General features: G+C 42.3%; 1 protein-coding gene across 3 annotated transcripts in view; it reads left to right on the top strand.

Moving 5' to 3' along the window:
- CNTNAP5 (contactin associated protein family member 5) overlaps positions 1–26,671 on the top strand; it is an 831,834-nt gene that overhangs the window by 453,197 nt on the left and 351,966 nt on the right. For all 3 annotated transcript variants that reach the window (XM_054699622.1, XM_037523193.2, XM_054699623.1), the window contains 2 exons: positions 14,252–14,401; positions 17,078–17,249. In XM_054699622.1, the coding sequence (XP_054555597.1) occupies positions 14,252–14,401; positions 17,078–17,249 (322 nt within the window). The remainder of the gene's footprint in view (positions 1–14,251; positions 14,402–17,077; positions 17,250–26,671) is intronic.

The raw sequence follows: 26,671 nt of genomic DNA, 5'->3' as shown, positions 1-26,671 counted from the left end.
TATAATGTCAGTTTCAGTAATTCATATGTAAAGAAATTCTACCTTAGATGACAAATCTACAAATAAATAATAGAATGATTAAGAAAAACAAGTTATTTAGAATGTAAATTTGGGTCTTTTGAAAACATTTTACTTAATAATCTTGTTAGCTTTTTGGGTTATTTGGGATTGGCAAAAGATAGTAAATTTATTGTCTTCATACACTTATAGTCTACTGAAACTAGAGTCCTCGGTATAATATAAATTATAGTTATTATACTGCTATAAATAAATCACATCTATAAAGTAGACACCCTTATTCATGGAGGATATGTTCGAAGACCCCCAAGGTTGCCAGAAACTATGGGTAATACCAAACCTATATACTGCTATTATATTTGCACAGAAACATAGCTCCAATAAAGTTTAATTTATAAATTAAACATAAGAGAGCATCAACAGTAACTAATAATAAAATAGAACAAAAATAAATACTGACATAAAAGTTACATGAATATACTCTCTCTCCCTTCCCCCTACCTCCCAAGTATCTCAATGAAAGTAATATTTTTGGATTTGGTAACTCAACCCACAGAAAAGAATGAAACTTTTAATAAGATGGGACTGCTATATATGGACAAGGCCAGACACACATACACACACACTCCAATATTCATTAAGTATATATGATATACTTTCTTCAGATCTTTTAAAATTCTTAGTGGTGATTACTCAGTAGGCTTATCATTTAAGGACTAAGTGTACTAAGTGACATGAGGTTGCAGTAAGAGTTCATATGCTTCCAAAACCTTTGTCCTGTATGACACAGGTTTGTCCATCCTAGTCACCCTTTCTCACCAAACCTTACTTGAGACTCCGGGGGCTGTGCAGAGGTGACTGTGCATGGAAACTTGCCATTTCCTTCAAGATGAATTGCTGCACAGGGAATGTTGGCATTTACCCTTTAAGGAATCAGAACAGAACGATAGACAGATCTTAACATGGGCAAAACCTGAATATCCTATTTGATGTTTTTCCCTACTCCCATTCTTTGTCACTTCTCTTAAGGTCCCATGTGTTGCAGGGCTACTCTATCTCTCAAGTCCACATCTATTCATTGAGTAATAAACCCCCAGTTCTATTTTACTGATGAAAGAAATGGTTGCCATTTTAAAGATTCTCAAAGAGATTGTCCAAGATATTAAATATCTAGGAAAAGAAGAAATTGTATAAACGTAAAATAGACTGCTTGTTTTATTACCTTGGAGAATCAGGGCAGAAAGTTTTGAATTTCATGTGAAACATTAAATAATCTAAAGAAAAAGCTGGCACCATTACAGTTATTTTGAAAGTGATCTGACATTTCAATGTTATTTTTATTTTTCTGATAGGAAAATGCTAAGAAATGGGAATAGGAAGAAAAGGTTTGAGGGCTTTAGTCATTAAAAAATTGGAGGTCATTTTTTTCCTACCATAGTGCTTCTCAAAATGCCAACTCCCCACTAAAAAGCAAGAGTCTGAGCTTAAGCTCAGATTTTAGCCATCAGGGTTCCAGGCTAGCCGTGCTCTGCATAGATATAGGATGTGAATAAGTCTTGTTCTCTGACCTCATTGTGCTCTTTTGCTCAGGGAGAGTTTTGTCTAGAATCAGTAAAATGCCTTTTAGCCCTTTATATGAGTTCTTGAAAGAAAACAGGATGTCAACCCTCTTTCTTATTATCTTCAAAAAAATTATCAACCCAGAAGTCTTTGTGAAAGTGGGCTAAGTGGCCTTGATTACGGGTATTCAGACCCAAGCCTCCAAAACCAGATATCGTGTTTTTCTACTCTCCGGATTATAGTATACTTCATAAAGCAAGAAAGGTGAATTTGGCCTCTTTCATACACTGATTTTTTGTGAATGAGATGTTTGGTTCCACAGAGTTCATGTGTATGACACTCAGTGTCCTGAACAGAATTAGAAGCCAAAGTTCCACATCTGAGACATTGTTTTTCTGGTTACCTTATTTAAATCAAGTTAGCTCTCTGTGTGTGTGTGTTGTGTGTGTATGTAAGGAGGTTATTAAAATGTACAGGGCTTTCAAACTATGTTGGTGAGTAAACTGCTGTAGATACTGGAACTGTTATAGAGCAGCCCCGATATTGAACGGGTTCCTGGCTGTGGGTCCTCACCCGCGCGCTTAAAATGGACTTAATACTCCACTACAGGCACACACAAAAGGTTAATAAAAGGTTTATTTACAAGGGAAAAGGAAATAAGGAAAATGTACAACTCAGGGAGAAAATAGGGAAATAAAGTCTTTAATGCGTCCTACCCGATCCGACGACCTGGAAACCCAAAGTCACTCTCAGAGCTGGCCGGATGCTGCGAGCTGGCGAAGAGCCAAAATGGGGATCCGCCAAGCCCACGTGTCTGCCTTTTATATCAACCTGGCTGCTTAACCCCATTCTCAGGTCCCAGCCACCTTCCCTTTGGTGGTGATGGGATTTGGAGTTCCCAGTGTCTTTGACTTTGGCCTGGGGTGGGGGTGGAGTCCACAAAGCCTGTATGGAATTAGCTTTAGGACATCCTTTTCCCCCTAACAGAACCAGTTCATATGGAGAGAAAATAAGACAGATTACTCATAAATAAGGGTTTTATATGTATTTTTTTAGGATTTATTTATTTATGCATACAAGAACTGGGGCACAGGCCAGAGATGCAGGGGGCGGTGAGAGGATTCACCAGAGACAGAGTGGGGAGCGGAACAGGCAGACTGACTGAAATACACTGCTGAGAGGTGCAGCAGGAGAGACAGGAGAGGTCTGCTGCGCCATGTGGGTTGTTGCTCCCTGGCCGGCCGGGGATCGAACTCGTGCTGCAGAGGCTGTGGATTGCTTCATAGTGCGGTGCTTAACCGCTTGCGCCAGCAGGGAGGCCCTTATATGTATTTTTATCTCTGCAGAAAATAGGACAAGTATACCAATAAGGTCACATAGCTCAGAGTCCACTTTGGTTTTTTACAAAAGTACACGTTATTGGTGCTTTCCAGCTATTTAGTGATGCGCCTAGATCTCATTAGAGGCACCAAACCCAGAGTGAAATCTTTAGGATTAAGGACTGAGTCTCATCATGAATGAATGAAACCAATAAGATGAAGGAAGAAGACTTCAAACTAAGATCTCAACCAGGCTGCAGTGAAGCTATAGATGACGATAAGCTGGAAGGAGTAATCGCCAGACACAGAGCAGTGAGGAGATGGGCAAAAGGAAACATCTCTAGCAAAAATCTTGAAATCAACTGGTTGCCATGGAAATGTATTATGGTTGAAACAATGGCTTATAGAAGAGGTCTTCTCTGGTTATCCCATTCAGCCCCTAGGTACCAGAGATAATGTTCATTATATTTTCTCAACTACCTTATCAGTATTTTTTTAGTTACTTCATTAGTGCTAGTTAGAGAGAAGGCATTCCAAACATACCTAATAAACAATCCATTCTATCAGTCTGTAAGTCTCTATACTCGGTTGATGCTGTGTAATTCTAGCCACTGAACCTGTTACCAGAACCATAAATGGATGCTTATTTGGTAATTATTTCACATTGTGTTTAAATATAAAAAGTCACTCTGGAGCTGTGGGCAATATACCATCCCATTTATATTTAAAAATTTATCTCAATTTATAGTTTCTCAAGAAACCATCGCAAAGCAGGCCAGGTGTCGTGCTTGCCAGTATTCTGGTTCCTCCCCTTTGGAGCATTTGCCCGAGGTGTGGCTATATGTACACATTCATTTCCTTTCTTCCTAACAAAATAGCACAGAAATAGGTGACTTCAAAGAATTTCCTTTTCTCAATATTTTAGGCTAGAAGTCCAAGATCAAGTTGTTGGAAGGTTGATTTCTTCCTAGTAGGCTATTTTTTTTTGACTTGTGTACAGGCACAGATATCCTCTTCTTCTTGTATTGAATTAGGGACAGCTCATATGACCTTATTTGACCTTAATTGCTTCTTTAAGGATCCTAGCTATTAATATAGATACATTCCCAGTTTTGGGGAAGCACTATTTAGCTCATAATAATGTATATTAGTTATACACATACATATAACTAAGGTACATTGGTTATACACCTATATAATTGGTGTTCAATAGCCTCTTAACATTAGAAGCTAAGGATACATGGGAAAGAATATTGTCTGCCTTGCCCAATAGTGTATGTCCAGGGTCTAGTAAGGACCTTACTTGTAGCAGGTTCTTAGTAGCTATTTGCTTTGTGTTGAGTAACTGAATGAATGAATGAACTAGTAGAGTTGACCTTCAGATCATTTTTGAAGGATGTCATTTTCGCAGCAAAATAATTTAATAGTGGTTTTTAATGAACATTCATTTTACAACAATTATGTGCTGCAGAATGTGTCAAACCCAGTATGGTGGTGTACTCAGTAGAGGTACTAATTAGATAAAAGCCAGTGGAGCTCCCAGAGGTGTGGGGATGGCTGAGAGAGCAGCTTGGTGCAGGATAGAAGTGCTCACCCTGATTAATACTTGTGGCCAGATGGTTTTAGGCTACAGCCCTGCAATTAACAGAGCTGCTTGCCGAATCTTGCCCTTTTTCATATAAGCCATTTGTATCTAGACACCATCTGCACATCTAGTAAACATGATGACTCCATGAACTTCATCCTCTGCTTCAATTAAGTTGTCATTAATGCCTCTGTGTTTTAGCTAAGATAATGTTGATGAGAAAATCCCGTTAGCAAGGGCAAATAAATGGATAGCCATGGGGCTGTGACTGTCACAACAAACTGCCTGAGCACAGAGTTCGAATTTGAGAAGACAGATAGGTGATGAGGCTTTCCATTTTATGGCAAACTGAGAAATATAATTGCCTGAGCTTCAAGATATCAAACAAAGGTTGGGAATGTTTACCAAAGTAGTGTACTCTGGGACATCTGCAGCTTTTTTCAGGCTGGATAATGATGATGGAAACATTTTATCTAATTTATTCCTTTTTCTTTACCAGTCACTCAAAAGAGGAACTGAGGGAGCTGGATTTTTATTATGAGAACAAAAATCATCTAGTAGCCAAACCTGCTATTATTTCCTTTACCCTTTCATATTTGCTACTTTAATAATACTCTTATAAGTATTCACTTTGCCTCCACTTAATTCTGGGAGTGTTTGAAGTGTGTTCAGTGCTGGTACTCCACTCAAATTTGAGAATGGGGGAAATTCCAGAAACTCATAGGCTCTGTTGGAAAAGATGGTAAAGAGGCATTTATGATGCAATAGTTTATGTGCTCAGGATGCTGGGGGAGCAAGGAGGAAAGGCACCAGGAAGGGTGAAATGGAAATCCTGGGGGTATAGACAATATTCCTGGCTGTTGACAAAACCCCTCTGCTTTGAAGAACGGATAGAATTTGACCAAAGTGGGAAGGAAAAGATTCTCCAATTAGACAAGGGACATCGGAGGCAATCTAGAACTCTGACAGACTCCCAGGTGGGTCAAGATGCCCAAGTCACCCAGGGTGAAGGAGGACAGACAAAAGATGAAGCAGCATTTTGGTCAAGGATGCCAGAATGTGGGTATATCCTGAAAATGATAGAGAAATATCTGTCTCTGGAGTTGAGCTTAATTTGTATCATGTAGAGGTTTAAGTTGAGTATTCAAATCTCTATCAGGGAAACACCTTCACCATCAACCACAAGTATGGCAGCACATCCCTCTCGGGTACCAGTGGATGCCATCCAGATGTTTCCATCTCATATGCTGACCAAGGGTTTTCAGCATCCAGGTTACCTTGACATATGAGCTAGGTTTTAACAACCAGGAAAGGTTTAACCTGTGATTTATGACCCATGCGCCACAGGCGGCCCTGCTGCTGACAATTGGCAGTGGAGACTCTGCTAGCTTGTGTTCAATCAATCAGTGAGTGTTTACAGAGGGCAGGCTGTTGCCCTGATGATGCTGAGGGGGATACCAAAACACGATTCAGACTCTGACCCCCAGGAACTGGTAATTTCATTAGGGAGATGAAACTTACAGAGATGAATTGTTAATTAATAGTACATAGCAGTAAATAATATGAACTAAATGAATAGATCAACAACGGATATTACATGAATTTAGAAGGAGAAATCACTGAATTGGTCTAGTCAAGGAAGTTGTCTTCATTTCTTGGTTTACTGACTTGTTTATTCAGCACTTTTCATATACCCTGCAGTGTATTAGATGATTTTGAAAGTTTAGAATAAATATGTGTCTGTATTTTTAAACTTTAAATATATATGTGCATATGTAAATATATAGAATTTAAATTCTATATGTTTAAATATGTCTCTGTATGCACATATGTAGAGATATATATCCATATATAACCTGTCCTTATAGTTTAGGAGAAGAAGCACTAGGGGATAAACACTGGACATTAGAAGAAATAGACAGATAGACAGAAAGACAGATAGATAGAGAACAGGGGAGGTAGCAGACAGGCAGTGTCTGGTTTGGAGTGGAAAATCCATTTAGTTAAAATTAGTTAAGTGTATTCACTGGAGCATATCTAGAGTAAGGAATTTGTGCAGTGATGTTGGGAACTGAGATTGAGAGGACAGATGGAAACTCAATTATAGAAGGCGTAGTTTGTCAAAATAAGCAGGTTGAGTTCCATTCTCCAGCCCATGACCTACTGAAGGGATATTCATTTTGAGGTTGATGACGACCGTGTTCTTCAACTGGTTCTATCTAGACAGGTGTCCTGAATCAGAAAGAGGAAGTGGAAGGAGGCAGGGGGGCATAAGTAGTCAAAATTTGGGCCTCCCTCACAGTGTAGGAGTTAAGTCTCAGCGCTGTCATGCTATCAATGCTGCAGCCTGAGTTCAATACTTAGTCAGGGAGCTAACCCACATATGTCGGTGTCCTGTCTTGCCTGCTGCTCCGCTTCCCAGTGAATCTGCCTGTACTGCTCCCCACTCTCTCTGACGAACCTCTCATGCCCTGTACCTCTGGCCTGTACCCCAGTTCTTCCATGCATAAATAAATCTTTAAAAAAAAAAAAGTAGGCAAAATTCCCAGCCACCATAAGGGATAGAATAAAATTTTGAGAAGAAGTTTGGAGAAATATGTGAGTTCAATCTACTGTATGTAGGGAAGGGTTAATAGGATACAATAAATTATGGATAAAAGGTATCCAAGAAAAGCAGAACTTAAGATCTAAAGTTTAGCATAATGGGCTTAATAATTGTAATATGTTCTTTTATGAGGTGATTGACATTTTAAGACTGTCTTATTTGATTATTTATATATCCACTGCCTTGTTCTCTCAAAAATTATAACTACCTTTGAACTATTAAGTGAAGGTAGGTAAGACAAGATATTGACAACAGTTTTAGGGGGTTATATAAAGCCTAGAAACTTCCAAGTCAAGCCAGACAATTCTGTCTCTTTTTCCAGATGAGAAAACGGGTTTAGAGAGATTAAAGAATGTGTCCAAATTCCTAGAAATTATAAATGGCAGGTTCTTGAGGTAGAGGTAACAGGCGAGTAAAGGCCTCAAGGAAATCTGTAACAGGCTATTTCCAAGGCTGGGAGTTGAGCCCTGCAGACTGCTCTGGCTAGGCTTTATCTCTGTGTTTATTTATGGTTCTAATGGCAGATACTTAGAGGGTCTGGGACAGTCACACAGTCAAGGTTCTGTTGTCAGTCCATCAAGAGAGACACTAATACAAGTTGAATTTAGAAATGTAAAGATCCATTAGGAATTTAGGGATGAGAGAGAGAGAGGATATAAATTGCCAAGATTCTGCAAACTCAAAATTAGTCCATTAAGTGAATGGTTTGCAGTCAAAGGGGATTCCCCACTCCACCCACCCACTTAGCCTCCCATCCTACCAGCCCCCCCCCACCCCCATCCCAGGGACTCTTGCCAGGAGTTTGGGCTATTACTGGCATCTAGTGAGTCATGATGCTGTTAAACATCCTACATATTTCCAGATATCCTACCCCAACAGAGAATCATTCAGTCCATGATGTCCAGTGCTTCTTTAAGGGAAAATCTTTCTTCTATATGAAAATTAACAATGTCCTCAGAATATTACTTTATGTCTCTTGAGTCTCAGTGTTATATGTGAACAGTAAGTTGCTGTGAAGATTTTATTATAAAAGGTAAAAAAAAAATTAGATATTTGATAATAACATTATTACGTACATCCAATACAATATAAGAAAGCAAAGCAAAAGCACTGACAAAGAGCTAGAACCCCAATGTCAGACCTAAGTTCATAGTCTGAAAAACTAAAGTGAAATCATTCTTTCTGGAAGCTAGAAGATCCATGAAAGGACAAACTAACATTTGAACTCAGTGATGTCAAAAAGGAAGTTGCCTTGTGGAGATGTGACCTGGGGCAGCCACTTTGGAAACATGATGTAGATCCTCAAAAGATTAAATATGCAGTTACTGTATGACCCAGCAATTACACGCTTGTGTGTGCACCTGTAAGCAAATTCAAAACGGGCCCACACAGAAATGTTTTCACCAAGGTTCAGATCAACATTGTTCTTTTTAAAAAAAAAAAAGATTTTATTTATGCATACAAAAACAGGTGGACAGGCCAGAGGTGTGTGGGGGGGGGGGTGAGAGGATTCACCAGAGACAGTGGGGAACAGAACAGGCAGACTAAACTGAAATACACTGCTGAGGGGAGCAGCAGGTGAGGCAGGAGAAGTCTGCTGCGCCATGTGGGTACCTCCCTGGCCGGGGATCTAACTCGTGCTGCAGTGGCTGCAGAGGAGGCCCTTCAAAATTATTCATCTTAACCCAACAGTGAGAACAATCCAAATATCCGTCAAACAATGAACAAACAAGTGTGGATAGGACTGCAGTGGGATATTATCCAACTTCACAAACATATTGATACAAGCTTCAAAGCAGAAGGAACTTCGAAACAACATGGTAAACAAAACCAAAGGGAACATAATGTGTGGTTTCACTTCTGTGAGATGTCTAGAAGAGGCAAATTCATAGAGATAGAAAATAGATTGTTGATTTACTAGAACTACAGATGGGGTGATGAGATTAGGGAGTGATAGCTACATTTCTTTTTATTTTGGGGGTGGTAGTATGGGATGTTAGAAAATCAGTTGTGGTGATAGCTGCCTGGCTGTGAATATAATAAAATATGGTGAATTATACTCTTTAAATAGATGAATTATATGATATATCAATTTTATCTCAATAAAACGGTTCCAAAAATAAATGGATAAATGAAGGTAAAGTGAACCTGTTACAGGGCAGCCCCGATATTGAACGGGTTCCTGGCTGTGGGTCCTCACCCGCGCGCTTAAAAGGGACTTATTAATACTCCACTACAGGTACACACAAAAGGTTAATAAAAGGTTTATTTACAAGGGAAAAGGAAATAAGGAAAATGTACAACTCAGGGAGAAAATAGGGAAATAAAGTCTTTAATGCGTCCTACCCGATCAGCCAACCTGGAAACCCAAAGTCACTCTCAGAGCTGGCCGGACGCTGCTAGCTGGTGGAGAGCCAAAATGGGGGTGACCCCAAAGCCCACGTGTCTGGCTTTATATCAACCTGGCTGCTTAACCCCACCCTCAGGTCCCAGCCACCTTCCCTTGGGTGGTGATGGGATTTGGAGTTCCCAGTGTCTTTGGCTTTGGCCTGGGGTGGGGGTGGAGTCCACAAAGCCTGTATGGAATTAGCTTTAGGACATCCTGTTCCCCCTAACAAACCCAACAGTAGAAAATAGTTTTTACAGATTTACTTGTCCATCAAAGCAATTCCTAGACAGGCCAGGCTGGTTTTATAAGAGGGGTGAGCAGCAGGAGTTCAACCTGGGAACACCGCTCCCCCTATCCTTTGAATTCTGCCTCTCCCTCTGAGTAGCCAGATGACCCTGGATAGCCTCTCTGATTTCTGTTTGAGCATCTATAAGAAGAGGGCAATAAAGTTTGGCCTTCTGTACTATTGCCAGAATTAGGAATTATATATTTAAAGCACCGGGCACATTATAGATATTTAGTACTGGTGGCATATATTATTAGCTACTTTCACAATTGGGCTGTGTTTCAAAAGTTTGTTTGCAAGCTCAGTTGCGAGGATGGAAACTGCCTTTTTTTTTTCTTCATGAGACACTCAGAAAATGTTTTAAGTTTTAGTTCAGTTCCTGAACAAGCACAGAGCAGCCTATTTAACCTTTTCTGGAAAGGGAATTTTACCTAATGTGGTAGGTTGAGTTCTAGGACCAGGAAGCATTCTCTTTCAGCAATGATGGCGAGAAGTTGGAAAGAATTAAAACATGTCCTCTCCCTTTGGTCAACTTCATTTTTTTTTTTTTTTAAGTTTAACTCTTTGCCAATGTCGGAGATGACATTATCTCTCAATATTTTAAAATTCAGGAAGGTTATGCTTGTCACTATGTAACAGTCTTTCCAGAACCCATGTCCCACCCTGTACATGATACTTAGTGTCTCGAATCTGCCCTAAATACCTTGCCCCCTGCTCTTCCCTGCCATTGAAGCTGTCCCTGGCCTCAAAGTCATTGCTTTTCTGTTCTCTCCATAACAAATGTCTAATCTTTTGCAGCTATTTATCTCAGGGAGGTTGGGGGGCGGGGGAAGCAACCTTATAGAATTGATTTTTCCTAATTTGTGAATAATCAATAGTGCTTAAGCTTGTACCTCTAAAGGGTGATCTTAAATACTAAACCTTGAAGAAACTCTAGGGGTATTATGTTGGCCCATTAACAGAATAAAGTGGGAAGGAGTCCCCAGGTGGAGAGGAATATGCCACTTTGCTTTCTTTCCTTGTAGTTTCTTCCCAGGTCAGCTTTTCCAAGCCATTCTTGTTTTGCCTATTTCCCCTCTTCTTTTTATGAAACCTCTAATGGGGTAGCTCTTAACCAGATTAAATCTCTGGGGATCTTTGAAACTTCCAAGGCCTGGGGCCACCCCCCAACCCAAGTCTGTCTTAACCTGGTGTGGGGCCCAGGGACCTGTCTTTCCACAAGCTCCCAGGTGATTCCTTTGTGTGGTCAGCATCAAGAGCTCCTGTTGCAATCATTCTCCTGTAAAGAGCTAAGATTTCACCCAGGCTCCCCCTGCAGGCACTAGGGATCCTGTAAGAAAAGATCGAAAGAGATCTAATCAAAAGGAAAACCAGACCCAAAAGAAAAGAAGCGAAATAACCAAGCAAATCATCATCATTTTAAAAACAGAGCATGGATAATGGTTTGGGGGAGTGGGAGCCAGAATCGGGACATGCAAACTAGTGGCCCCACCCCATCTACTCCGAGAGCAGAGGCTCTGTCAGTCAGCTTCCCTATAAAATGATGAGAAGATGCATCTCTAATTAGATGCAAAACTCCCTTGAGCCTCTGTATGTACTTTCTACCTGATACCTGCCTGGATACGGACCCACAGCTGTTTACACCCTATAATTTCAACTAGTTACTGACTCCCTTTAAACCACATTGTGTACAGTTCAAATCTGCAAAATGCACTCTCATGTTTTATACAGATGCATTATACCAGTATGCAAATGTCAGGAAAAAGGGAGCGAGAACCTCCATCTGGCTCTACAGCCCCCAAATGCCCCCAACACAAGTGAAATAATCATCGCCAGGAAGCACCTGAGAGAGGCTCTCCCTCATTAGCAGTGCCCCTGTTTCTAGGACCCAAACCTGGCCTTGAAGACAAAGTAGGGCCGCCAGGCTGAGCAGCCTCTGGGTTATGCTGTCCACACCAGCAGATGTGCAGCAAAGACTGGCCGTGAAGAAGAGGACTGAAAACTCAGGGGAGTCCCTTACCTCTGGACTGCTTCCAGCAGATAGGGCACGCTCCCCTGGTGCAGGGCAAGCTGGGCCCCAGCCTGCTGCCGAGCTTCTCCTTGGGCAAACTTCCCAGCGACTGAAGGGCTCAGGGTCACAAACTCTCCAGTAGCTGCTCTGAGAATCCCTGCAGATCTCTGAGAAGCCCTGATTGTACATGCTTCCTCCCAACGGGTTTCTTATGGACCTCGCCAGGAGTCTCGACCAGGTCTGATCTCTTTTACCTCCAGAAATAGCTCTTAACCCATTCCTAATGCTCCGTTTCACTGCAGCTCCTTTGGCTAGGAACTTCATTCCTTTCTTGCCTGGACCTGGGCAGGCAATTGCCCCACCATCTCTGCTTCCAATCCATGCCAGAGTCTTGGAATAATGCACAGCCCTCCCCCAAGTTGTTCCCTGCTAAAGATGCCTCATGAACTCCTACTAGTCAGTGCTAAGGCAGTGATTTCCATTCCTGGCTGCACATTAGAATCACCCAGGGATCTAAAAAATGCAGGTGCCAAGGGCCCCATCCACAGAGATTCTGGTAAAATTGCTTTGGGTAAAGTGCTCTCTAGAATCACTTCTCAAACAATGATGAAACCCGTTCCTTACTCTGCACAAAAGTCCCAGGGTAACTGGAGCCTCTTGCCACCTGCCTCCCTGTCCTCTCCAGCTGGTTTCTCATTCAGACCTTTGTTTCCTTGTAACAGACTCGCCAGTGCCTCTTGCTCTGAGTGGCAAACTTGCTCATTTTGCAAAACTTCCCTAAGCTGTCCCCACTTCTTCTGTGAAGTCCTTTTGCCATCCTCAGATGGAGCTAGTCATGTCTTCTTTCTTCACAACCCTCATATGTCTGTCCCACTCAGAAATGCAAGTGCCTTTCTTGCTTCTTGTTTCTCTTTATCCCACTGGCCTGAACTTACAGGGAAGCATTTCCTTTGCCTCTTCTATTTTACTATGAACTATCCCAGCTTAGAGACCCTGTGATGTTAATATCCACAGTCCCAAATGCGGGGGACAAATTGTGTTTGTTGTTGTGTCCGTGTTTAGCTGACATTATTGTGTCCCTATGATATGGCATAAACTTTCCTTCCTACACAACCATATTCACTGGTGTGATTTTCACAACAGCCCGTAAGTACAATTATTGTCTCTGACCGCCTGGGTGAAGCAGAGGCAATGAGAAGGAAGGTCCTAGACACTGCAAGGCATGACAGATGACTATTGAGGGAAGAAATGAACATTGTGTGTTCTTGTCCTGCACACACCTTCGTTGCTAAACTGGTTAATACCACGATGTTTCCTTCAGCTGACCTGGGACAGAGCCTTAACAGGGTAAACTTTTTGGAGTAAACAGTTGAAATTCTCAGGACTAATCCCCAACACCATTTCCTCAATAAGATAGGTCCACAGCGTGTGTGCCATAGAGGGAGCTGGGGCGAAAGAACAAGAGAGGGATTCACTTTTTTTTTTTTAAAGATTTATTTATTCATTTTACACAAGAAGCAGGGCACATGCCAGATGCATGGGAGGGTGAGAGGATTCACCAGAGACAGAGTGGGGAACAGAACAGGCAGACTGATGAAATACACTGCTAAGGGAAGCAGCGGGCGAGACAGGAGAGGTCGGCCACGCCATGTGGGACCCTCGCCGGCGGCCGGGGATCGAACCAGAGCTGCAGAGGCTGCAGACAGCTTCACAGCGCAGTGCTCGACCACCTGCGCCACCAGGGGAGGCCAGAGAGGGATTCACTTTTAATAAACCCCCACTATGCCACCAGCTGCCCTAAGATACTGTCTGATTTCCATTCATCCCTTGAACAGTGAAACGGGGTGTCCTGATGTTTACAGATGATCAGACCTGAGCTCAGCAAAGGTGGTAACTCATCCAGTGCTACATGAGAAAATGGAAAAAGCTAAAATTGAACTAGTCTATTACCTCGCCAACAAAAAACTGCCTCAAGCTGGCACCTCATTAGAATTGAGCTCTCTTCATTTATTTTTGTCTTTAAAAAGTTTATTTTTATTTTAAAAAGTATTGGTTGAAAAATGTGAAAATATTAAAATTGCCTGTAATCTCACCACCCAAAGATAGAGCCACTGGCAACATTTTAAGGGGCTTTTTTTTTTTTTTAGACTTTGTATTTATATACCAATAAATCAAATTAATCTGTTACCTACTTTTGGTTGTAATACACTTGCAAACTTGTATTTGGCACTTTTGTTTCAAAACAAAACATATCAAAAATTTTTCAGCATATTTGAATAAGGAAATAGTAGGATGAAGTGGTAAAAGGAGTGAAAAAGACGACTCCTGGGAAGAGCTGGGGGTTGGTACAAGAAGAGGGAAGTTTGGGGACTGGGCTGAGGACGCACATGGCCATGGCAGGCGAGGGAAATGAGCCCACTCTCTCCAAACTTCCCAAATCAATCATCTCTCTGCTTGCTCTTCCTGTTTCTTTTGCAGGCAGCAACTTGAATGATGGCCTGTGGCATTCGGTAAGCATCAATGCCAGAAGGAACCGCATCACTCTCACTCTGGATAATGATGCAGCATCCCCGGCTCAGGACACCAGCCGGGTGCAGATTTATTCTGGAAGTAGCTACTACTTTGGAGGTAATAGCCCCAGCTTTTAAGGTTGCAAATAGAGGGGGAGAGATACAGTGGACAGTTTGTTCCACTCTGATGATTCTTTCTTTGTCAGTTAGACTATTCTCCTAACACACACACACACACGCACACACACGCACACACACGGACACAGGCACCCATCCCACAGCCCAAAATAATGGCAAGCAAACTCTTTCACAGCTGTGCAAATATAAATTATCTAGGTCAATGCTGAGGAAAAAGAACTTGAGCTATAAGAGCTGGTGTTATATAACATATAAAGGAGATTTTTGTAGCCATGCCAAGCTCTCTGATCACATTTGAAAGGAGAAACTCAGCTGAAAACTTGGAGAAAGTGTCCCAACAGTCAGCAGTACTTGCAAGAGAAAGAATCCAACCACCAGCCTGCTCAGGCAGCTCAGCCCCTGCTCTGCTGCCTTGATGTCTGAACCTCTGTTTCCCCCCTTCACATCCCTGGTGGCCACACAGTAAGACCCAGCCATCCAAGAACTTGTAACTCCACATGGAACAATCAGTACAGATCCTGCCCTCCCAACTCTAGGTGAATCACAGGGAATTTTGCAATGACAAAATTACAAGGAAAACTGAAAGGATTAAAAAAAATGTGCTTAGGCAGCTACTGTATTTTTGTAGATGAATAAATATATTATTTAACATTTTCAATGCATTTCCTTCATAAAAGGTATGAGTACCAATATTTATATATAGAGAGAGAGGGAGCGAGAGAGAGAGCGCTCGAGAGAAAGAGCACAGTGCTTCCTGCAGGGCAGGGACCACGGACAAATGGCTTCAACTTTCAGAGTGATGTGGTCATGGACTAGGGTTTCTTTACATTTGCTTATTCTTTTTCTATTAGGAAACTGAAGAGAGTTTTGTGCAAAATTATAAAGGGCAGTCTCTTAAATAGAATTGCAAATCACTTCTCTCCTACCAGTGACAATGTTGGTGGTCAAGCTTTAAAAGACAAAACAGAGTTAGCACAGATGCAGTAAACATACAGGGGGTTCTGGGAGGGAAGCAATGTGGAGTGACAGCTTTAAGAATTATTTTTAGGGCCTCAGGCAGGACCTCTGTCCTTCACTCCAAATCTTTTTCACATGTACAAAGATAACGAATCCCTTTTAAATGAGAACACTTCTATTCAGTGTAAATGCTGTAAGTGTCTTACCTCATTTAATTCATGCAGTAATTTGCAATCAAGTTAATAATAAACACCAGATAATAAAACTGATGTGGCTGAGGTGAGATAATTTGTGTGAACGTAGAATCAGGATTCACCCCCATCTTTGTTCTTCATGAACCCCCAGTGACAGCAAAGGAATGCTGACCAATGTACCATCAAGGACGCAGAAGAAGGGTTTTGGGGGCCCCAAAGATATGCCTCATGGATTATGTAACTTTATATGATATGCAATGTGTCATTGAAAGAGAGAAAAAGGCAATGTTTTTGCTCATTTTGGGGAAAAAACATTGTTGGATAATTATGATACCTAAACATCCTAAATGCCTTACAGCCAAAACGACTCCTGTTCCCAAGTTGAAGGAGTATTCTTGGGGCCACTGGATTTAGATGATGAAGATTTATCTGTGTTTTTTTTTAGCGCATTTAAACAAACACCCCACATGTAGCCTGCAAACTTATGGAAGGTGAAAAATGAGTTTGAGTAATAATAGTCAACTTACATAAATTCTCTCTACAGCTTCAATTAAAAGTTGCAGCATCTCTCTTCATTTTATAGTGTTTCTCTGAGCTGTTAACCAGCTGCTGGGCTTCAGCCCAGCAGTGACTGTCTATTAGAGATGGCTGAAATAATTCCCCATTATTTATGGGTTATTGCCATATTTTCAAGCTTGCATTCCCATATGCTCTGAACCTATTAAAACCATGGGATGGAGTTTATAAAGAGCATGAGCATTCATATACCTTTGTTGCTTTATACCTGTCTTAATGAGAAGTAGATGTGCCCTAGTTGCAAGCTATGGTAAATCAATATGATTTATTATTTTTTTAAAGAACACCCTTTAAAAAGGTATGGTGTTAACCTTCCATGTATGCTATTATAGCCCTATAACTATGTACATTTAAGCATGTAAGTTCCCTTAGTGTCTGGATTTGCTTTGCACATCCTTTCAAAACTCCAGTTACATTCCTGTGTATACCTTTCTCAGCAACTAAGCCTGTTAATGCTAACAATTAACCAGACAATTACTCTGCCACCATCCTTACCAAAGCACAATTTCCTTTGAAAGTGTAATTCAGAATTGAATTGAGCATTTAGAAGTGTGTTTCAAGACAGAACCAAAATTCCCAAGCCGTTGTAATACGCTGCTTCCTTGGGATGAGTGAAATATGCCATGCAAAGGAATGTCAAATAGCTTACCAATAGGAAAGAAAAAAAGAAATCAGAAAGAGATAGATGTTATAGTATCGGTATTCCCTCTGACGCCTTTTGTTTTTTTGTTGTACAATGATTGAGTATGCCCCATTTTGTACAATTCTGTCCCCTCTCTGAGGATGCTAGGATTTACAACAAAAACGCGTGCACTGCTGTGAATGAAAAAGCACCAAAATAATTAGACCTCGAGGTCGTCCATCAATAGGTCGCCAAAGCAATGACTGATCATTTCAGTATTCTTCATTTTTTTTTCTCTGTCCCACAGGGTGCCCCGACAATCTCACCGATTCCCAATGTTTAAATCCCATTAAGGCTTTCCAAGGCTGCATGAGGCTCATCTTTATTGATAACCAGCCCAAGGACCTCATTTCAGTTCAGCAAGGTTCCCTGGGGAATTTTAGTGATTTACACATTGATCTGTGTAGCATCAAAGACAGGTAATTATTGTCTCTTCTCCTCTGTTCCCCCACCCCTTTCCCGTTCTCACTGTTCTAAATATGAGTTTCTTTAAGCAAAATTCTAATCCACTGACATTAGCCACATTAGATATAATTGAATCGCCTAATGGAAAATATTTCTGAAAGGATTTCGGGCCCAGAGAAAAATGGCTTAAATTAGTTGAGTCTCTCTTCATGTTGACTTGCAGTAAATGGGATATGCAAATTAAATCAAAATACAAATTTGTGAAAGGATTAAAATTTTATGCATAAACAACATTTGATTACTCTGAAGTTAAGAGTAAAGGGAAAAGGAGGGAGACATTGCTTCTCTCCTAACCATTTGGTTCTTCACTGTGGTGAGTGTCCTGTCTGACAGGCAGATGAGGGCCAGGCCCTCTGGGGATCCTGCAGCAGAGGCGTGGACAGCACCCAGTAGTCCACAGTAACTTCCGGGGCTGACTTTGCTGCCACTATCCCTAACTCTGCTTCTTTGATGCAGGAGAGATCAGACCGTGGACAGAGAGTATCAGCCTTTACCTCTGCAACTCACAATCTAATTAAAGCTTGATTTCTCTCTGCGTTTCTCCTGGGCTCTGGTGCCTTTTGTATTGGGTCTTTCTAGGTTCAAAGACATGCTGCGGAAAATTAATGAGGCTTTATTCTGAATTTTCAGCAAGTTTTATTATATACGCCATATTTCTTTTCTAGTGTGTATCTCCTTCATTCTACCAATTCTAGTCACCTTGGTCAACTATCAGTTGTGACATGAGTTCTATCTATCTATCTATTATCTATCTATCTATCTATCTATCTATCTATCTATCTATCTATCTATCTATCTATCTATCTATCTATCTATCTATCTATCTATCTATCTATCTCTATCTATCTATCTATCTATATCTATCTATCTATCTATCTATCTATCTCTATCTATCTATCTCAAGTGCTTGTTTATGTGTTCTTGATATGTGGTCTCAATGTCTCAATGCAACTTTCTTCAGGGCATAAATGAGCCTTTCCAATCAAGTGCTGTAAATGATCAAGTGCACTGTTATTGTGAGACACATGGCAACAGCAACTTAGCCTGTCCTTGAGGAAGATGAAATCAAGGAGGTTTTTAAGAAGAGGTACTGAGCTAAATACTAAAAGACAGTGGGCTTCTTGAGGGGTGGGAGGCATCAATAGGATGAGCTGGTAGAATGTAGCATGCAAAATGACACAGAATGAAAGGATCATAGCTTGTGGTATTTTATCAGCTCAAGATGCTCATTTTTCATATTAAAAGCTCAAATATTGTGAAGTTTTTACAATTTTTTTAAAGATTTATTTATTTGTTTATACAAGCACTGGGTACAGTCAGAAGCGTGGGAGGGTGAGGGAATTCACCAGAGCCAGAGCGGGGAGCAGAACAGGCAGACCAATGAATTATATTGCTGAGGGGAGCACCGGGTGGCAGGAGAGGTCTGTGTGCCATGTGGGACCCTCACTTGGTGGCTGGGGATCAAATCAGCGTTGCAAAGGCTGCGGGCAGCTTCATAACCCAGTGCTCAACCACTACACCACCGGGGAGGCCCCAGTTTTTACAGTTTATAGTGAATAATTATCTAATTGGCAACATGTATTCTTAGTAGCATATAAAAGAATGGTTTCTCTTACAATTAGGAGTGTCTTTGATTCAATAAAATGTAGCACAGTAAGGAAAGTAGGTAATTTTGATGAAGTATGAGAATATGTCCAGAGTTCTGGACCAGTATTGATCCTGAAAATCTATGGGCGCAGGATTTGACGTCATGCTTTAGGTGAGAATTACTACAAAATTATTCATATTTGACTGAAAGGAATGCTCTGGAAAAGCTAGAAGGATGGATTAAAAGAGAATCAGGCCAGAGCAGGAGAGGTGACTGTCTCAGTCCAGCAGGTATTGATGAGATGTAGCAAGTGCCTCTGCTGAGCCAAGCAGCACAGAAGTCAGCCCTGCAGATAGATCCTAGTCCCACTAATGCTCACAATGATCGATATAATTTGGTGGAACTTTATGTACATGTTTTTATGTTAATACCACTGCACATGGGATCACCAACAAATCACACAGACTTCCTGGCTCTTCTACTTCATTTTTTTTCTATTTGGCCAGCTGGAAAAGTGGGTAATAAAATGTGCGCTTCATTAGTATGTGCTAGTTTAGAGACTTCACAATAAAAGATACTTACACAGAATGGTGCCTCCCCTCTAGTCTTTATTAATGATGGGGGGAAGCATCAGATTTGGTCAGTCAGCACAGTCTTCTGCAAAGTGTAGGGCAGTGGGGGGAACATTTATCAAAAGGGATCTCTTATGATACCTTAATTTCTAATCAAGGAAGCTTTCATTCTTTTTGATTACATGAGAGTCATTGCCATCTATACTGCATCATTACTTTTGTGTGATTCTAGTCTGGTTAATTGTATTACATACAATTGTGTTTTGGTTAATTGTGAGACAGGGCAAGCCAGGGTTATTAGGCAGTTTTAGGGACAGTGCAGGAGGGGACCTCTGAAGAATTTAGGGAGGCTTCAGAGATAAGGACAACCAAAGAAATATAACCAATTCCATTAGGAAAAACAAACATGCCAGGACCAAGGACAACATTGTTAATGCTGATCCTGGTTTCCTTCAGGTGGTAAAGGGAGGCGGAGATTGGAGAAATGGAGAGTGGTTTAATTTATGGTCACATTAGAAGGGCAGCTGTTTAACTTCAATGCAGGGATGCCCATCCAGAAGACTGGGCCATAAATTTAAAGATGCAACAAATGGGAAAAGAGAAAGCTGTTAGATAAGGAATGTGAAGATCCCCACTCAGTAGCAAATTAAGTGAGACAGCCGAGAACTAACCAATCACAGAGAGACTGGTGAAGTTTTAGAATAATGAGGGAAAAAAGGTATATATTCCCTGAAACACAATTCCACTTTGGCTTCCTTGCCCCTCCCAGGCCTGGTTCCCTGGCCTGGGAGTCCCACTTTATTTCTGCTCTTTTCCTCCTCAATAAACTTTTTCTTTCTATAAACGAACCTGCCTCTTCTCGCGTGCTTGCCTGAGCGTCTGCGAAGTTCCTGCTGCGGCTTCCTGAGACACCAACCCTGGGGGGTCTAGTGGCTGGGGCTCAGCGCTGCCCTGCAGCCTGGGATCCATTCCTGGCTGGGAGACTAGACCTGACAATTCCGGTATCAATTGTATAAGGCATTATGTTTAGTTTGGTGGATGAAACGGTAGGTTTTTCTTGATTTACCAGACAGTGTCTCTAACTGAAGGGAAGACTATTGTAAAGACATGGTTTAATTAATTATTTTCCAAAGTTATTTATTTTTTTTTAACTTATTTTTAACACTTGTTGGAGAGGGGCCGGGGCTAGAAATGGAGGTGATTTTATTTATTTATTTATTTATTTATTTATTTATTTATTTATTATTTATCTATTTATTCATTCATTTATTTTATGAGTTGTGTTTTATTTTTAAAGTGGTAATCAAATTAAACCTGATTGATAGGCAATTGAAAAGTCTGAGTTCAGGGAGCTTACCACTGGGTTGGGGTGAGGGCGCAGTGAGAGAGGTGAGGATGAAGAATCTATCTAGATTTTCATACCTATACTTCTGCCTGTAGAGTCTGTGGATAGTAGACTGAACTGGCTTAACTCCTTCCATGTTCTGGGGTTCCTATGTCCATGAATGAAGCCAAAACCCCATCTAGCAAAACAAAGCTGTGTTTCCTTGGGACAGAATGAAACTACGCCTGAGAAGAGCTCCCTGCGGGTATTGTCCAGGGAAGAACAACAGCAAGGAATGGCAGGAGGCTGCTTGCTCCATCCCTTTCTGGTGTGTACTGTGTGGGTGCTCCTGGGGTATTGCTTTATCAGTCCGGGGAGCAGTTTCTAAGTCACTCCGCACGCCACTGTGCTCCTGAGCAATACTTTTACCAGCAGCAGATTGAGGCTGGAATCTGCCTCTTCCCCCTTTGCCGCTTCTCACTTTCCTTGGGCTTCATCAGCCTGCCTGTAAGTTAGGATGAGGGAGTGGTTCTTGACTGGATGAGGGGTGTTTCTTGGCTGTCCCCAGGCTTTATCAGCTTTGGCAAGTGTTTCTTGGTGTCCAGGGTGTAACTGGCCCTGTAATTTTCTTTAAGTATCACCTTCCCTGCCCTAATATACTAATATAACAGTCTTCTCCTCCGGACCCCTGTTCTGCCCTTCCTCATAGACTACAGAGATTCACCTCTTCCTCACCCCTCAGTGGTGGCCCTCCTGGACCCCTCCCCTCCCCCATCAATGTAAACTGGCCTGGCTGTGTAGTGGGGTCCAATCCTCCCAGGTACCCTTCTTTTATGGGCCCTCTTGTTACTGTGTGATTTTATACCTTGAGCCTGGAAGTATTCTTACTGTTAGTCACTACTGAAAACCAGGTATAGGAAAATTATGGTAAACAGTCACAGAAGAGGCAGGAAAGTTCCAAATCATCAAAGCTTATTGTGGTCAGGTATGGGGGTGGGGCAGCTCCTTGAAGCCAGTTTCCTTTGTGACTTTGCCTGGGGCTGCTGCCCTTTTGTGCTGGTTCACAAACTACCCTTAAAAAAGACAATGCCTTAATTTGCATTTCCCTGATGATAAGGGATGTGGAATATATTTTCATATGCCTGTTAACCATTTGCATTTCCTCTTTGGAGAAATAAATGTATTTTAAGTTCTGCCCATTTCTTGACTGGATTGTTAATTTTGTTTTTGTTTTCATTCATTCATTCATTCATTCATTCATTCATTCATTTATACAAGCACTGGGTACAGTCAGAAGCGTGGGAGGGTGAGAGAATTCACCAGAGACAGAGCGGGGAACAGAACAGGCAGACTGACGAAGTACACTGCTGAGGGGAGCAGCGGGCGGCTGGAGAGGTCTGCACGCCATGTGGGACCCCCATAAGGCAGCCAGGGATCGAACCGGTGCTGCAGAGGCTGCGAGCAGCCTCGCAATCCAGCGCTGAACCCCTGTGCCACCGGGGAGGCCCTGTTTATTTTGTTTTTGTTGAGTTGTTTGGGTTCTTTGTATATCTTTATGATCAGTCCCTTATCAGTTGAGTGGAGTGCAAAGATTTTTTTTTTCCCAGTCAGTGGGGTGTCTCTCAGTTTTGGATAATATCTCTTTTGCTGTGCAAAATCTTTTCAGTTGGATAAAATCCCAGCTGTTTATGTTTTCCTTGACTTTCTTTGCTTTGGGTGATGAGTCTTTAAAGATGTTATTGTGATGTATGTCCTGTAGTGTTTTTTTTTTTTTTTAATAGAGGCATGTTTTATTTATTTATTTGTTTGTTTGTTTGTTTTGTTTATACATGCACTGGGTATAGTCAGAAGCACGGGAGGGTGAGAGAATTCACCAGAACCATAGCGGGGAGCAGAACAGACAGACTGATGAAGTACACTGCTGAGGGGAGCAGCGGGCGGCAGCAGAGGTCTGCGCACCATGTGGGACCCTCCTCCGGTGGCCGGGGAGCAACCGGGGATAGAACCGGCGCCGCAGAGGCCACAGGGAGCACTCAACCCAGCACTCAACCGCTGCGCCACCGGGGAGGCCCTGTCCTGTAGTGTTTTACCCATATATTCTTCAATATATTTTATGGTTTCAGGTCTTATGTCCAGTTATTTTATCCATTTTGAGTTAATGTTTGTGCACGGTAAAAGGTAGTGGTCTAGTTTCATTTTTGTGCATGTGGAGGTCCAGTTTTCCCAGCACCATTTATTTAATAAACTGTCTGTGTTCCATTGCATATTCTTTGCTCCTTTGTCAAAGATCAGTTGTCCATATAAGTGTGGTTTTATTTGTGGGCTCTCTATTCTGTTCCATTCGCCTTTTTTTTTTCTTTAAGCATTTTTTTCGATTTTATTAAAGATTTATTTATTTATTTATCTATTTATCTATATATCTATTTATTTATTTATACAAGAACCGGGGTACAGTTAAGTGCAGGAGGGTGAGAGAATTCACCAGAGCCAGAACGGGGAGCAGAGCAGGCAGAAGGACCAAAGTACACTGCTGAGGGGAGCAGCGGGTGGCAGGAGAGGTCTGCGCACCATGTGGGACCCTCGCCTGGCCGGGTATCAAACCTCGTAGCCCAGCGCTCAACTGCTGCACCACCCGGGAGGCCCTCCATTCGTCTTTGTGTCTGTTTTTGTTCCATACCAAAGTGTTTTAATTATATGGCTTTGTAGTATAGCTTAAAGTTTGGACGTATGACACCTTTTTTCTCCTTTGTTTTCATCAGTAGGGCTTTGGCTATTCGTGTTTTTTTTGGGTTTTTTTTTTTGTGGTTCCATATGAATTTTGTCAGTATTTGCTCTATTTCTTTGAAGAATGTCATTGAGATTTTTATTGGAATAGCGTTGAATCTGTATATTGCTTTACCACCTTACACCTGTAAGAATGGCACGTATCAAAAAAACAAGCAACAACAAATGTTGGTGAGGATGCGGCGAAAAAGGAACTCTCCCATTGCTGGTAGGAGTGTAAACTGGTCCGACCACTATGGAAAGCTGTGTGGAGATTCCTCAACCTGCTACAAATGGAGCTACCATACATCCTGGCAATTCCACTCCTAGGGATCTACCGAAAAGACACAAAAACATTGATTCAAAAGAACACCTGTACACCTGTGTTTATTGCAGCACTATTTACAATAGGTGAAACCTGGAAACAACCCAGTTGCCCAAAAATAGATAACTGGATCAAGAAGATATTGTTTATATACACAAGGCAATATTACTCAACAATCAAAAAAGATAAACTCATGCCATTCGCAGCAATGTGGATGGAACTAGAAGGAATTATGCTCAGTGAAATAAGCCAGAAGGGAAAAGAAAAATATCGGATGGTTTTACTTATAGCAGGAATATAGGGAAACCAAATAAGGCATTGGTGTAAAAAAAAATAACAGTACAAAACACAGCAAAGCAAAAACAGACAATTATAAAGCAGAAACATCCTGCAGGGGAGGAGGCGGGAGAGGGATCAGAGGGAGGGAGGGAGGAGCACAGGGGACTGAGGTGATGGTGCACGGGGTGTCTTGGGGAAGGAAACTCTATGGGGACTCCACCTGAAGGGGTGGGGAAGCAAATATTGTTTAAAAAGGAAAAATGATGTTAAAAAAATATTTAGGGGAAAAAAAAAAGAAGGGAATAAATTTTCCAAAAAAATTGGAATGCCTTGAATGCTTCAATGCCTAGAGTGAAAAACTGGGGAGGAGAGGGTGGAGGCCTGTGAAAACTAAACGAAAATTTGCATCTCGATAATGGCAAATTACCAGATCTTCTGGCCTGGGGAGAAAGGAAATGGAGTAAATCTCCTCACCCAAAACTCTGGCAGCAGGGGGTATCTGGCTTTAGGACTCACCATTTGCTTTGAGGAACTGCCCAGGGTCTGAGGGTTCAAGAACAGGCTGGTAGAAGGAGGAATTGTAGTTGGAAGCAGAATGGAACATTCCTCACTAAGTCCATGGACTTTCAACAGCCTTTCTAATCCTCTAGAATAAATAGGATGTCCATCCATTATCCCTCCTCTGATCGCTGAATGTCAAGTCCTAAGTTATCCATGTCTCTAACTCCTTTCCCTCAGGAACTACATTTATTTCTTGCTTTCCCCCAGACTTCCAAAAGGCAAGTCATGGTCAAAGTCACCCTCAATAAGTACTTCATATTGTGAGCAACTGTTTTTTGCACCTTCTATTTTTCAACCTCAGAGACAAGCACTGGCTGACAAGTGCGGCAACCTTATGTATACACCTGACTAGATTAAGATGTGGTCAGAGCAATAGAAGTCGTGGAAGTATAAAGGGCTTAACAGCCCCAATTTTTAAAGGGGTAAGGTGAAACAGGAGCACTGCAGTGTGGACTGCAGGGTAACACTGGCATTTTCCCACCACCACCTAAGCAGCTGTTGCTGATGGAAAAACCTGGTGGTTTCTCTCATCTCACAAATTGCTGCCTGTGGGCAGCCCCTCCCTTAGGCGCCAGCTGGGTGAAAATGGTCCATTTGGTCACTTAGATTTGAAAATGGTACAATCAGGAAGGTATCAACCAGGGTGGGGGACCCTGATGGAGGATGCAAGCAGGGCAGGAACCATTTTGGGATGCCCAGAATCCTCTGTTCCTTGCCTGGACGAAGAAAGAAGAGGAAGCCAGAGAGCTTTTTCCTGAGAGGCCGGTGCAGGGTAAATGGTATTCAGGCTTTTCTGCCCTCCTGCCATTAGGATTGCCCTGCCTCATGGGGCACTTGCATTTGCTACATTGTTATCAGTTAGATTGTTTGACTTCTGTGGGCCCTGGCAGCAGCATTGAGATATTCCCCAAGAGAAGCAGAGGCAGGAGAGAGAAAGGAAGAAGGAACGCCAGAGAAGCCCAGGGTGAAGACATGAGGGGGGCTTGGAGGGCTCTTGGCCTCCTCGCCCCCCGGACCCCTGCCTGCCACGTACCTGGTTGCTGCTCTACATGTAAAGCTCAATAAAAGCCTGAGAAAGCCACCGAGGGCTCCAGGACTCTCCTTTACCTGGTCTGCTCAGACTATAAAGAAAACCTGCTCTGTACCCATCCTGGCATTACAGGCAGCTGCAGCTGCCTCCGGCCCTGCTGCTGCCACCGCCTACAGGGGCACCCAAGGCCCCGGGCCTGGTGTCTAAAAGAGCTGTTGGTGGTGGTGTGGCCAAGGACTCACAAATTGCTGTATTTGATCATCTGACATCACCTTCCAGTGCGGCTGCCTCCTCCGTTATTGTTTGGTCCTGTGCCTGGTGCTGTCCGTACCTTCAGACTGTGGCTGCGGGCCTCTGCGGTGTCTTCTCAGCAGCGACACCAGTGAGCACCTCGGGCTGCGGTGAGTAGGATCTTGGCTCACTTCTCGCTGGTGCGCCATGAGCTCCAGGCCCCTGTTGACGGGACGGTGCCTTCTTGGACAAGCGATCTTTTGTTTGGGACTTTTGGACACTGTGGACACTCGGGTGAGACAGTCGGCTGCTTGTGGCCTTAGAAACTATTCATTTCCCATTTGTTTGTTTTTTAAGATTTATTTATTTATGCATACAAGAACTGGGGTACAGGTCAGAGGTGTGGGGGGGTGAGAGGATTCACCAGAGACAGAGTGGGGAGCAGAACAGGCAGATTGAAATACACTGCTGAGGGGAGCAGCAGGCGAGTCAAGAGAGGTGCTGTGCCATGTGGGTAGCTCCCTGGCTGGGGATTGAACTGGTGCTGCAGGGGCTGGGAACAGCTTCATAGGTTGCGTCTTAACCCTTGCACCACCAGGGAGGCCCCTCCCCTGTTTGTTAAGTAACCCTCATTGGTGTTCAGTGAGCCTGAGTGGCCTTGCAATTGTGTGTGTGGATGAAAACCAGTGATTTGTCCTCAATT

Source organism: Talpa occidentalis, unplaced genomic scaffold, assembly GCF_014898055.3.
Source record: "Talpa occidentalis isolate TD23 unplaced genomic scaffold, MPIMG_talOcc4v2.1 talOcc4.3, whole genome shotgun sequence".
NCBI lineage: Eukaryota > Metazoa > Chordata > Mammalia > Eulipotyphla > Talpidae > Talpa > Talpa occidentalis.
The sequence above is the reverse complement of the archived record's forward strand: the minus strand, read 5'-3'. Positions and strand labels throughout refer to the sequence as shown.